Below are 14,363 nucleotides of genomic sequence, written 5' to 3'. Positions count from 1 at the left end.
AAAATGGCTTTGTAATGTTTTCAATAAATACTTATATCATACAAATCCTTTATATCATAATTTCAGGGATATTAGAAGGAAGAATAACAAATTAGTAGGGGAGACACACACACAGAATGGTTTTTATTTCTTTTTATTTCTTTTTATTTCTTACGATGTACACGACTTTTGTTGTTACATTCCCGCAATTATATTAATAATGTTTCCATAGTTCTGTATATTTTATGCTTGCGCCATTATATTTTCATTAATATTCATTATATATTATCATACTTTCAATGGAGTCAACAACATATATATATTTATTTATATGTATATATGTATATATTTATAATAGCTATCGGGTGTTTTGTATGCTCGTGTTTTATGAGTGAATGCATTGTTACCGTAAGATAGCTTTATTATACAATTCACATTCATTTTATTTTATTTTATTTTATTTTATTTAATTTTTAGTTATTTATTTATTTATCTTTTTTTTTAATTAGGGGGTTGCCGAAGTACACCTCACACTTTTTGGCCATTACAAGATTTTTTTGTTTCTATCTCTCTTTCTCTCTCTTCCTTTCTTTCTTATATTTTTCTTTCCTTTATACACAGAGATTAAAAAGCGTTCATTCGAAGAAGAACCCATATCATCTTTCATTCTTAACAAAAGTTATTACTATTGCGATTTCAAGATATTTTGTTTCTCTTAACGAACACACCCGTTTGGGGGGAAAAAGAATTAGTAATTTAGGATACAAAAAAGATGGATGATTTGGAAACAAAATAAACAGAGAGTTTGTTTCTAACATTACACGTACGTACTACACACACATATATATATATATATCATTAAAATATTATCGATCGGACCTTAGGCCAAAGTGAATTAGCGATTTATTTAATCATTTTTAACATTTTTTCGCTCGACGATATTTAACGCCATTGAAAAAAAACAAAAAAAGTAATTACAAATGTAATTAAATTTTTTTGTTAATATCATACCTTTTGTATACGTAGAGAAAGAGAGAGAGAGAGAAAGAGAGTTCAGAAATTTACAATTTTCTAAAAGAAAACTTTTTCTTTCCCCTCTCCTCTTCTTCTTCTCGTCTATTTTCTTTTATCATTCATAAACAATAATAATAATAATAATAATAATAATAATAATAATAATATTAATAATAATAATAATAAAAGGAAAGGAAAATATTGGAAATAATCGATGATTTAAAAATAAAATATTATTAATATTATTATACGTGTCTCGCATGTAGGTTTTTTTGTTGTTGTTATTTTGTTTGTTTGTCTGTCTCCATCTCTTGTTTTTACACATTTATAATAAACGATATACTTTCTGATTAATTTCAAATGATTTTAATTACAGTATAATCGAGAATAATGTACGAGAGAGAGAGTGAGAGAGAGAGAGACAAACGTTGTAATATTTCTACGTATAAATGTTGTTATTCTATTTTTATTATAAAACAATGCATTTATTTATGTCCAATTAAAATGAACATTTAAATTGATTTTATTTTAACACTAAACGTTAACCCCCTCCCCACCTTTATGCTTTTATAATATAAAATAATAATAATTTTTTAATTATAATTAAAATTTTAAATATTCGATAATTTAAATAATTAAAAGAATAATTAAAATTTCGTAGGCCTTGCGCATGATGTTTTTTTTTTCTTTTTTTTTTTTAAACAAAGGAACACAAAATGGACGGCACGTATTTGAGAAATATTATCAACGATTTGTCTCTCGTCTATATATATATATATGTGTTGCGTGTGTGTGTGTGTATTTTTTTTCTTTTTAATATTTTTCTCTTCGATTTTTAACAATAAACTTTTGAATGAAAATATTAGTACACAGATTGAAATCAAATGAGAATGAAGAAAAATGATGTTACGATGATTACAATTATCGTTGAACGAATACGAATATAAAATGTTGTTACGAGTACGTTGTTAATCGAATAAATTGATGATAATTATTACATTTGTCGTTGATTTTGTTCGAAAGGAAATAAAATTAAAAAAAAAGGATGCTGGTGTGGTTCGGCACACACACACACACACGCACGGCAGTATGTATATATATATATGTATATATATGTATTTATATAGATTTTTTAATGAAAAAAAATGTTTTTACAATTAGATCCTTCGAACTCGATGAAGATCGATCGATCGAACGATCCATTTATTTATTTATTTTTAACTTTCTTACTCTTTTTTTTCAATTTAACATAATAAATCAATAGAAAAAGAAAAGAAGAAGGGGGAAAATTTCGCACAGCACAGCACAGTATGCACAGTTTTGCATTTTGAATGCAATTGAATGCAATTGAATGCATTTGAATCCTTACTCGATTATAATGATGCCGAATCAAATGATGATGATGATGATTATTATTATTATTATTATTATTATTAATATTTAAAATCTTAATTGATATTACAAATCGAGAGAAAGGTTTTATATATATATTTTGTTGTTGAAGGGTTGGTTGGTGGTGGTGGTGGTGGTGGTGGGGCAGAGGTGTTTGGAGTGTACTACTTTTTCAGTATTTTTCATTGTTTTCCTTTTCCATTGGCTATTATTTAATATCGATATTTTTATATTGAAATGTTCGATATCGAAATGTACAATTTACAATTTTTCGAGACCAATCTTTTCTAACAATTGACACAATTATAATATAGTGGTGTGTTAGTTTATTTATTTTCATAAGTTCTTCATCATCCCCCGCTTATCATTTGATAGTAATATATGATTATGTTGAATTATATTTAAAAAGAAAAGAAAAAAAAAAAAACGTTTCTCGATCCTATAAAACAATTTTAATAAATAATTCAATCAGATATAGAAAAAAATGTTTTCTTCGTATTAATTTATTAAGTATTTTTCCGATCTTTTATCTTTTGCTACGATATATAATTTAACGAGAGAGAACGTTTTTTTTTTTATTTATTTATTTAAATAACAAAATAAAATAAAATAAAATGTTTCGTCGTCGTTGTCTTCATCATGTTCGAGGATCGCAAATGGGTTTCTTTTAAAAGTGTGTTGATGTCGTCGTTTAGGGTGAAAATAAATCAATTTGAAATAAGGGAGGAATTTTTTCTCTCTCTCTCTCTCTCTCTCTCTCTCTCTTTCTTTCTTTCTCACACAAACACACACATACACATACATACACATACAAACACACACATACACGCGTATACAATTTAACTTTTACAATCTGTGGATAGTCACGCTTCACAATCAGTCTCTCTCTCTTTCTCTTTCTCTTTCTCTTTCTTTCTTTTAGTTTTTTTTCTCTGTTCATTTTCTCTGTTCATTTTCTCTTAACTTTTCGAGATCAAAATCGCATAATATAACATAATAAATGTTTAACAAGTTACGTTATCATAAACAATAAACGACAACCACCCCCCCCACCCACCCACCCGTTCGATCAATTGAAATTCTTATTTTTTTTTCTTATTTTCTTTTAATAAAAACGATCAATAAAATATCGAATAGAAGGATCGATCCCGAATCGTTAGACAAATCGTTCATTATTGTATAATCCCTTGCCATAATCGAATATATTTGTATTATTATTATTATTATAACAATTTAAACCCAACCCTTTCGTTCGTTAAATATATTTTATTTAAATAGAAGAACAAAATAAAAAGAGGAAATATAACACGCAAACAATTATTTCATGTATTGTTTTTTTTTTCTTCTTTCTTTCTTTTTTTGTTTGTTTGTTTAAATATATATATATATATATATAAACAAATATGTATATATATATATATATTTTTTTTTTTGTTTAAATCGATAGCACAAGGAATTATCATCGGATTTCAACCGGTAACAGAAAAAATCTTCTCGTCGTCGTTGAGTATCTCGTCGATCTGCTTTTCCCAGTCCTCCTTATCACCGATAACGTCGTTTATCAAGGCGTTGTTCTTATCCTGGCCACTCGAGACAAACTCGTAATCCTTCAGCTCGGCTTCCAATTCGCGTTCCCAATCTTCTTCTGCGGAGAGAGTCACAAGGAGCGTTGGTAGCTGCTATTTTAGCCATAACAGGGCTAATGGTGTTGTTCTTGGACTGTGTGTATGTGTGTGTATTTGTTTATTTTTTTTCAGGTATCGTATGAGAATATGTGTATGTAAATGTAATATATTATTTATAATATATACGTGTCTCATCCTGTTAAATGTTTTTTTTTTATTTTTTAGTTTCATTTACGTACACGTAAAATGAATTTTGTTTGTTTGTTTGTTTGTTTGTTTGTTCCTCCTACGCTCACGTAACTTTTCTTTTTTCTTTTATTTCTTTTTTTTATCATGTAATTAGATAATATGTACGTGTAGGTGTATGTGTAGGTGTATGTGTATGTGTGAGAGATTAAAAAGGAATAGAAAAGATACTGGGTATGTTGTGTCCTTTGTATAGGTTAAGAGAAGATAAGGGTACGTGTAATGCGGGGTTTTAAGAGCAAAACAAGAACTTAAATTCACGAAAGGGATGATGACCGATTATGATGATGATGATGATGATGATGATGATGATAGAAAACCGAGAAAAATCGTGAAAGAAATAATGGGGATTTATTATTATTATGATATGCTAACATGAGAAATTTTTGGGCTGCCGATGTGTGATATTTCAATTTTTTTTTTAAATGTTCTTTAACGTATACTCTCTCTTTATTTCATTTCATTTCATTTCATTTCATTTTTTCTTTGTGTTTTTGTTTTTTTATTTTATTCATTTGTATTAAGTTTTAGCCCTTTTCTTTTTTTATTCCTTTTCTCTTTTCATCTATTTTATTCAATTTTTTACCTTTTTTTTTTCCCCCTGCCCCTACGATTCGCGAAAACTTGGAATGTTTTTTATTATTATTATTATTATTATTATTATTATTATTGGATAATAAATGAAATGTTTTTTTTTGTTTCCTTTATATGGGAATGTACAAAATTCGGGACTAAAGAGAAGAATCAGAGACCACGAGGAGCCACGAGCCGGTATAAACAATCGCTAATTGTTGTTAATTATTATAATCTCGACGAAAACGTATAATATTTATCATTTTCTTCTCTTTTCCTTTATTTTTTTTTTTTATACAATATACATACAGTATATATATCTATGAATATTTTTCTAAATCACTTATTAAATCACTATTAAAACTTATTAATCACTTATTAAAATTTATTAATCACTTATTAAAACTTATCGATAAAAAAACCGAAGGAATGGATACGAAAAACTCAGTCGATTAAGAGAATAATTGTATTACGTTGTTCTCTCTTTCTTTCTTAGTTTCGTTAATAATAATAATAATAATAATAATAATAAAATAGCTGAGCCAGTGGATGCCAATTTTTTGTTTAACACAGTTAATAAAAATATTCGCGACGACGATGATATAACATTAATAATAATAATAATAAAAATATAAATGCAATTATAATAACTATAGATGAATAACAACAAGAACAACAACAACAACAATAATAATAATTAATTATTATTATTAATCCCTAATAGAAAAATTGAGAAAATTCTGTTTTCTCTTTTATCGATTCCAATTCTATTTTCTTATTTTCTTTTCTTTTAATTTCTTTTTTTTGTTTCTCATTCACGTAACACGCGCGTATTATGAATATTTCGTGGTCGTAATTAAAGGTTTTTATCTTATTTTCTTTTATTTTCTTTGATTTTCTTTTAGATAGAGACATCGTTTTAAACGTTTTCGTTCGGCCCACGTAGAAAATTTCCGAGAACTTTTTTTTTACTCGCACGCGTGCGATACATCGAATTATTTCTTCGAATTATTTTTATTACTCCTCGTTATTAATTCGTATAATTTAATTACTTTTTTTTTTCCTTATTACTTTCTCCTTCCTTCGCTCGTGTTAAAAAAAAAAGATGAAGAAGAAGAAGAAGAAGAAGAAGAAAAAGGGAACAAAAAACAGTTTATTCAATTTAACAATTAATTACTACTACAGTCAAATGAAAAAAAAAAAAAAAAAGAAAAATAAAACGAGACGAAGAAAAAAGTGTTCTCATATCTTTCAGTAATTTTTGATTACTCCCTTTTTCTTTCTTTCGTATCTTTTTTCCTTCCTCCCCCCCTACCCCAACCCCTTCCCTCGTTTTCTCTAATCTTTCTCTTTCCATCTCTGTTTATCTGTTTTCCTCATTTTTTTCCCCCTCTCCTTTCCCAATTCTTTCGTTAATCAAGTCTTTTAACTTTACATCCCCAAACTACCCCCGTAAAACGCGTATTGTCATTCAATGAATTTTTATTGTTTTTATTTAGTTTGAACCAACTTCCCCCACCCCCTCTCTCACTCTTTCTCACTCTCTCCTTTATCTCTCTTTTTATTATTACTTTTTTTTTTTTGTTTTTAAATATTTTTCAATCGTTATTATTTAATTAATTTCTTATCAGGAAGGTACACCTATGCTTAGAAGGGTGCGACTGACTAAACGAATTTCTTTTAGGTCGCGACGTTATATTTTTCGTTTATTATTCCTCGTTATCGCTATTAATATTATTTTTTCTTTCTTATTTCTCTTTCTTTTAAATCATTCGTATTTCAACCAGGTTAATTAATTCTTCGTCCCATAATTCACGCGGATCCTGCACGTTTTCTCATCTTTTTCAAAGTTTTAATGTACGGATTTTTCTTTATTACATAGTCTCTGTTTTATCATTATTATTATTATTATTATTATTATTATTAATATAATTAATATTAATTTTATTATTATTATTGTTATAATTATTAGTATATTATTATTAATTATATTATATTATTTATATTATTATTTATATTAATATTATCATTATCATTATCATTATTATTATTATTATTATTATTATTATTATTATTATTATTATTATTATTATTATTATTATTATTAGTTCCCTTTAATTTGCGTCTTAATTATTTTTCTTTTTTAGTTATTCCTATTATTATTATTATTATTATTTCTCTTTTTTTCTTCATTTTTTTCTTTACTGTTTTTTGTTTTTGCGTTTGGAATTTTTTTTGTTCTTTTAATACTTTTCTTTTTTTCTCTCTTCTTCTTCTTCTTTTTCTTCTTCTTTTTTTAATTATTTAAAACGACGTTTTACAACACGGAGAGAATCGAGAAGAGACAAGATTAATTAGATTTGAAGACAGACAGACGACAGACGACAGACGACAGACAAACGGACAGACATACAAGACATTTAGTCGAATATCTTGGCTTTCTTTGTTTGTTAATGTTTTTGTTGGTTTTTTCTTTTTTTGTATCTTTTTTCTCTTTTTTTTTCTGCTTCTTCTTCTTCTTCTTCTCCTTTTTTACCATTGTTTGGTTTAAATATTTTTTTTTTTCTCCCTTTCTATCAAACCTTTTTTCTTTAACCAATTAAATTCACCAACGTTCTCCCCCCTCCACCCCTTCTCTTTATTTATTTTATTTTTATTTTTCTTCGTTTACATAACCCAGTAGGTTTGTTAGCTTTGGTTTTTTTTTTTCTTCTTTCTGTTAAACGTTGGTTTTGTTTGTTTTCTTTCTCTTTCTTTCTTTCTCTCTCTCTCTCTTCTCTTGTTCTTATTATTTTTTTTTTTAATTTTTTTTTTTTAAACATTACCTCGCGAACAATTATTAATTCTTATCTCAACTTGACTATGGTTATAATTATGACAATAATAAGTATGACAATTTATAATATCAGTGACGAGACACGTTTAATAACAATAATTCATTAATAATATTCTCCTAAACTTTCAATTTAGTTTAAGAAAGTGGTGAGATTATTTATTTATTTATTTTCTTTTCTTTTCTTTTCTTTTCTTTTTTTCTTTTTTTCTTTTTTTTTATATTTCGTTCTTTCTTTTTTATCAATACGACCCGACACATGAAAAATTCGCGATTGATGATTGTTGTCGAACGAGATGCGTTTTGATGTGAGGATGACAAAACTAACAGAGTTTTATATTATTTTCATTGTTTCTTAAAGGAAACAAAAAAGAAATATTATAGAATCGTCGGTGCGAATATTTAATTAACACTAATACTAATACCAATAATAATAATAATAATACTAATAAATAAATAAATAAATAAATAAATAAATAAATGAGAAGAATAATTGCGTGCGATGGCGTTGTGAAAATGTAAATCAAAAAAAGAATAAAAAAAAATGATAGAAAAAGTGAAAAAAAAAAGAAAAGAAAATTAATTTCATTGATAAAAATAATAAAAATAATATAATAATAATAATAATAATATAAGAATAATAATATAATAATATAATAAAGAATAATAATAAGAAAAGAAAAGGGTATTAGGCTTGTCGTATATTCTCTGAAGAATTGGGGGGCGGCGGGGGTTTATAGGGGGCGGGCGGGGGTGTGCTTTTTGGGATAATGGCATTATGGGGGAAAGTTCTCCTCTTCTTTTTAGGCTGTTGACAAAATAGAAATGAAAAGCTTTTGTTTAGTTGACAGGCGTCATAAATTTGTTTTAGAAAATATACGCAAGACTTTCAACAAATCAACGAGAAGAGAGTATTTTATAATAATATAACACGATTATAAAAATACGAACTACTTTTCAAATTTCTAATATAACGAGAGGAATTATAAGCACAGATAGGTGGAAGAAGAATAAAAACAATGTGGGTAGATAAAGAAAATATCAAAAAAAAAAAATAAAAAAAAAATAGAAAGGTGTTCGGTAGAAGAAAGCTGCAAGGGGGAGGGGGAATAAATGGTCGAAATAAGGGGGTGTTTTTTTTTTTTTTCGTAAAAAGGGATTCATTACAAACAATGACTACGTTAAACGACATTTAATAAACGTCAGATAATTATAAAAAATAATAAATGACACACACATATATTTATATATATGTATATAAATAAATATATATATATATACATATATATATATATATATTTATAGTCAAGTTAAAAAAGCTTTTCACGATGATTATTTAAATACTTCTTTCGTAATACTCACGAGGAAAGTATTCTTGGACCGTGTCGAGGAATCTGAACCTATTCGATTTTTATCAACAAATTCTTTCCTTACATTTCAATTAATTTATCTCTAAGAATATGTACTTTTCAATCATTTTCTTTTTTTTTTAAACACATTGAACGTCGGATTTGTTTTTTCTTTTCTTTTTACAATACACATAAGCACGTTTTAACGTATACAATAGATAAAACGTTCTACGTAAAATCGTATCAACGAAAATTCATTTATAAATCAGTATAATATGTTTATTCATAAGACGAGTAACGTTAATACTATCGTTCAATGTGTTAATAATAAAAATAATAATAATAATAATGATAATATTATATAAGGAAAGAATCAGTCTTCCAATCGTTACTCGAAATTTCGTTGGTGGTCGTCGTAACGATTTGAATTTTTAATATCCCTATTTTTTTTTTTCGTTTTGTCTAACTTTTCAATATTATCCTTAATATTCTTTTCTTTCATTGTTTTCTTCGAAAGATAATAATTATTAATGAACTATCACATGATATCGTTGAGATAATAATATTAACCCTTTGCACTCGAGCCCGGCCGATTTCAAGTGTCAACTCAACCAAAACTAATTACAGAGTGTAGTATTTATCAAAGTTTGTTTTTTTTTCGACATACAAATGAATAAACTGATGATATTTTATTATTTCTATACGCTTATTGAAGTTATACTTCTTTTGGCGCGTTGGGGAAAATGTAATGGGGAGTTGATTTTGTTCCGAGCGACTGGAAAAACGACACCATGAAGTTTGGCAGTATTTACGACGCGCGGCAAAGCGATTTCAAGTATACGGCATGAAGTTGTCTTCTTTTCTTCTTCCCCCTTTTTTTTCTCAAGCGGGTCACCCATCCAAATACTAATCGTACTCAGCGCTGCTTTACTTAAATGATCGAGCGAGAACTAATGCTGTAACCGCGCCATAACTGTTGACGCGTGAAGTAATTCCATATATCTCTCTTATATTTAGCGTGGACTGATATCTATATTTTGATATTTTCTTTTTTTTTTTTATTCTTTCTTATATATATATAATAATAATTATTTTTCTTTTTTAAGTTATTTTTTTTCTTTGAAGTTTTTTTTGAAGTTATTTTTTGAGGTTATTGAGGTTATGTTCGTTTTGGTACGGCAAAGAAGTATAACTTCATACGTGCGTACATAAGTACACACACTAGTTTTTTATTCTTTCTTATATATATATAATAATATTTTTTTTTTTAAGTTATTTTTTTCTTTGAAGTTTTTTTTTTGAAGTTATTTTTGATGTTATTGAGGTTATATTCGTTTTGGTACGGCAAAGAAGTATAACTTCTTACGTGCGTACATAAATAACACACCAGTTTTTTTATTCTTTCTTTATATTAATATTATTATTTTCTTTTTTAAGTTTTTCTTTGAAGTTATTTTTTGAAGTTATTTTTGAGGTTATTGAGGTTATATTCGTTTTGGTACGGCAAAGAAGTATAACTTCTTACGTGCATACATAAGTACACACATCAGTTTTTTATTCTTTCTTATATATATATATATAATAATAATTATTTTTCTTTTTTAAGTTATTTTTTTTCTTTGAAGTTTTTTTTTGAAGTTATTTTTTGAGGTATTTGAGGTTATATTCGTTTTGGTACGGCAAAGAAGTATAACTTCTTACGTGCGTACATAAGTACATACACCAGTTTTTTTTTATTCTTTCTTATATAATCTATATAATATAATTATTTTTTCTTTATAAGTTATTTTTTTTCTTTGAAGTTATTTTTTTAAGTTATTTTGAGGTTATTGAGGTTATATTCGTTTGGTACGGCAAAGAAATATAACTTCTTACGTGCGTACATAAGTACACACACCAGTTTTCTTGTTTATAAATGTTTTTAAAGTACCTGTAAAATGTCTACTTAATTTGGCCGAAATCGTCTCGAGTTGCTGGTTCGAAAAAGGCCTCGAGTGCAAAGGGTTAAGTTTGACATGATATAGGAATAAAAAAAAATAAAAAAAAAGAAGAAATATTTTGAAAATGATCTCGAATTATAATAATTGTGAATTTTTGGTTTAAACGACGACCAACGATCCATCATCACTGACCTTTCGATGGTTGCATTCCCAGCTTTTTCATGCCTTCTCGTACTTCCTCAAGGTCCGTATCCGAGACCCTCATACTATCGGAAACGAATTCGTGACCTGGTGAATCGGCTAAGGTGTTGTTATTTCCCGTCGTCACTGTGTTGCTCGTTTCCTGGCCAGCGGTCACTTGAACTGTTCGCAATACAACACTCACGGCTAAACTAGAAGGGTAGTTTCTACCACTAGCATAACTATATATAAACTATTAATAAATTCATTCATTTTTTAACTATGAATAATAATACTAGCTAGGGATAATACGTTCTAAACGGAACGTGCAAAAGAAATCATTAAACTAACGGGGGTTTCCCCCCACCCCACCCACCCCGTTTCCGTGCAAAAGAAATCATTAAACGAACGGAGGTTTACTTGTAAACCCCCACCCACCCCGTTTTATCTTTTAATTATCAGTGTTTTTTTTCTTTTTGTGTTATCGTTTCATATTTTGTCGATAAGAAAGATGCAAAATTAATTATTCAAAAGATTTAATCAATTTTAAAAAATAGGGGGGGTTTTAAAATTTACAATCATGAAATGTATATATTTTTTACAGAGAAAAATCGAATAATTTTAATAAAACAAAAAACAAAGGAGATAAATAGAATAAGAATAGAAATTTTTCAGAAGGATTTTACACGAGTGTCTTCTTGCGTTTCCAAAAACGAAATCATTAACACGTTCCATGCCACGTGTACCATTTATGGTACACGTTAAACTTGACCATCAGGCCACGTGTACCACCGGTGGTACACGTAGTCATATTTATTTAATGCGCTAAACATCAAATGGCTAGGCACGGAACGTGTTAATTATTTCATGCAATATTTTTAACTACTATAAAGCGAAATATATAAGAAAATTATTTTTATATATATATATATATATAAATAATATTTAATTTATTATATAATAAATTTATTATATATTTAATTATATAATATTATATAATATTCATATAATATATATATATATAACTGATCTATGCAGTTTATGCATTTATTGTTATTATTATTATTTTTTGTTTTTTATTTTTTTTTCATTTTTTTTTTGGTTTGTTTTAAAAGAACAAGCGTGAGACACTCACTCTAAAGCTTAACAATTTGAAAAAATAGAAAAGCGTGCGCGACAAACAATCATTTATTAATTAGCATGCGAAAATAAATATTCATTGACGAGTTTTAATACTCGTTAAATCTACGACGAATAGAAAATTGATATTCATTAATGTGCCATGAGAGAGATATTTTCACAAATCGTCGTAGATAATTAATTATTATACTCGAAGCAACAAAATATATCTCAATATAAATCAAATTCTTTAATCTTATATAAATAATGTTCTCTATCGTGAAGATACGAATTACGGGGGTTGATTATTTTTTGAATAAATAAAATCCACGTTTAATATTTGGTGCTTCGAGTAATTTGTTAGGAAAAAAAAAAGAAAAAAAAAATAGAATAAATCGATACACAAAAAAGAAAAAAAGATGATAGTTAACGTGAGAGATGAAAATTACCTTGAGTATGATCGATGCTATCGGTAGTGCTGAGATTTTGATTGGGGTTTTCGCTTTGTTGTTGGTTAGCCATCGCGTTAAGCTCGTGGCTTTGTCGTAATAACGACACCCGGTAGAAATAATTGCGCCAAAATTCGTCCTCCGATACGCTGCCACTCAGAAGAGAGTATTACAAAAAAAAATATATATATATATTATATATATATTATGTATTAAATTTTAATATTATTATTAATTTTAAATATTTATTAAATATATAATATGAGCCGTTTATTTTGAAAGTGGCCTAACTCCATATAACCTTAAATTGAGATATTTAAAGGTTTGCGTTTCAATGCAATTCAAAATATACGTAAAGAATAACAATGAGTTATGTTGCTTAAGTGTATCTAAAGGTGTTCAATTTACAGTTCCTATTAAAATAATGGCAATTATTAAGTGAATAATATGCGTTTTCTTACCAAGAATGGAGTTAGGCCACTTTCAAAATTAACAACCAGATTCGTTATAAAATTTGAGGAACCGAAGTCCATTCAACATAATTTAAGATGCTTCAAATTGCGAAAAAACAATACTTATTTTATTTTACATATCTTTATAACACTTTAAAAACATAAATTATGCGATTCAAAATATTTTTTACAAACATAAATTACAAAACAATTTTCTACTCATCTACATTTTGTGTATGTGAAAGGGATTTAAAGAAATCATGATGTTCCGGTGGTATATATCGTAATAAGTCAATTATGTCCTTGAATTTTGCGGTTGTAATTTGTCTTATATTTTTATACAGTGGTGTCAATACAATATTTTCGAACTTTCTTGGTCTACCCCGACGTGGTATTAAATTCAGGACTTTCAAATTTTCGTTCTCATTCATTGATGTCTTATAGAAAATTTATTCATTTTTGACAAAACGCATCCAACACATTTTTAACCAGTTTATTGGTTCTCCGTTAGAATTCTTGACCCTTTTAAAAATTGCGTCTTCTAATAATTTTGTTGATACAAAATCTTCTTGTCTCATTTCATGTACAATAAAGTTATTACCTTTCCGACACTTTTTGATAATATTGTAATACTCTCGGGGGACAAACAGTAAATTTTTTTTTGTAATCCATTTCTACCACACCAAAATCTCTACTCCTAATGGAGTTAGGCCACTTTCAAAATAAACGGTTCAGTGATTCAACTAACTCTGAAAACTTATGTGTCCAGAATTACCGTATTTACTCGGAATATAAAAAATCTTAAATGCTATATTGATAGATAATCTGAAGCTGTACATGTTACCGTAGGTAACCGGAAAAAAATGAAAAATGGAGTTAGGCCACTTTCAAAATAAACGGCTCATATATATAAATTAATATATAATAAATTAATTAAATTTTATAATAATAAATATATTTTAATAATAATAATTTTATAATAATAAATAAATTTTATAATAAATAAATATTAATATTAAATATATAATATATATAAAATATTTATTAATATAAATAAATAAATATATATATATTTTATCCTTATTATATGTTGTATTTTGTAACTAAAACTCTTCTAGTTGCTCGGATTTGCCAATTATTTGTTCGTAATATAGGTTTGTGTCGTCAACGAATGAATTAATTAACATCGTAGAATAAAATGTATATATTTTT

At 27.0% G+C, this 14,363-nt stretch overlaps 1 protein-coding gene across 2 annotated transcripts; it reads right to left on the bottom strand.

The window, feature by feature from the left end:
• Window positions 1-3,318: 3,318 nt before the first annotated feature.
• LOC122519078 (synapse-associated protein 1-like) lies at window positions 3,319-12,862 on the bottom strand. 2 transcript variants are annotated; one of them, XM_043638245.1, is made up of 3 exons: window positions 12,700-12,859; window positions 11,144-11,314; window positions 3,319-4,030 (listed from the first exon to the last, which is right to left on the bottom strand). In XM_043638245.1, exons 1-3 carry the CDS (start codon window positions 12,770-12,772, stop codon window positions 3,855-3,857), a joined length of 420 nt encoding a protein of 139 aa, XP_043494180.1. In that variant the 5' UTR covers window positions 12,773-12,859; the 3' UTR covers window positions 3,319-3,854. The 2 variants fall into 2 exon arrangements, with proteins under 2 accessions (XP_043494180.1, XP_043494182.1); XM_043638247.1 differs by lacking the exon at window positions 3,319-4,030 and adding an exon at window positions 8,428-8,470 and having other exon boundaries at window positions 12,700-12,862.
• Between the last annotated feature and the right edge of the window lie 1,501 nt (window positions 12,863-14,363).

This window comes from Polistes fuscatus, unplaced genomic scaffold (assembly GCF_010416935.1).
Source record: "Polistes fuscatus isolate 324 unplaced genomic scaffold, CU_Pfus_HIC Scaffold3, whole genome shotgun sequence".
Classification (NCBI taxonomy): Eukaryota; Metazoa; Arthropoda; class Insecta; order Hymenoptera; family Vespidae; genus Polistes; species Polistes fuscatus.
The sequence above is the reverse complement of the archived record's forward strand: the minus strand, read 5'-3'. Positions and strand labels throughout refer to the sequence as shown.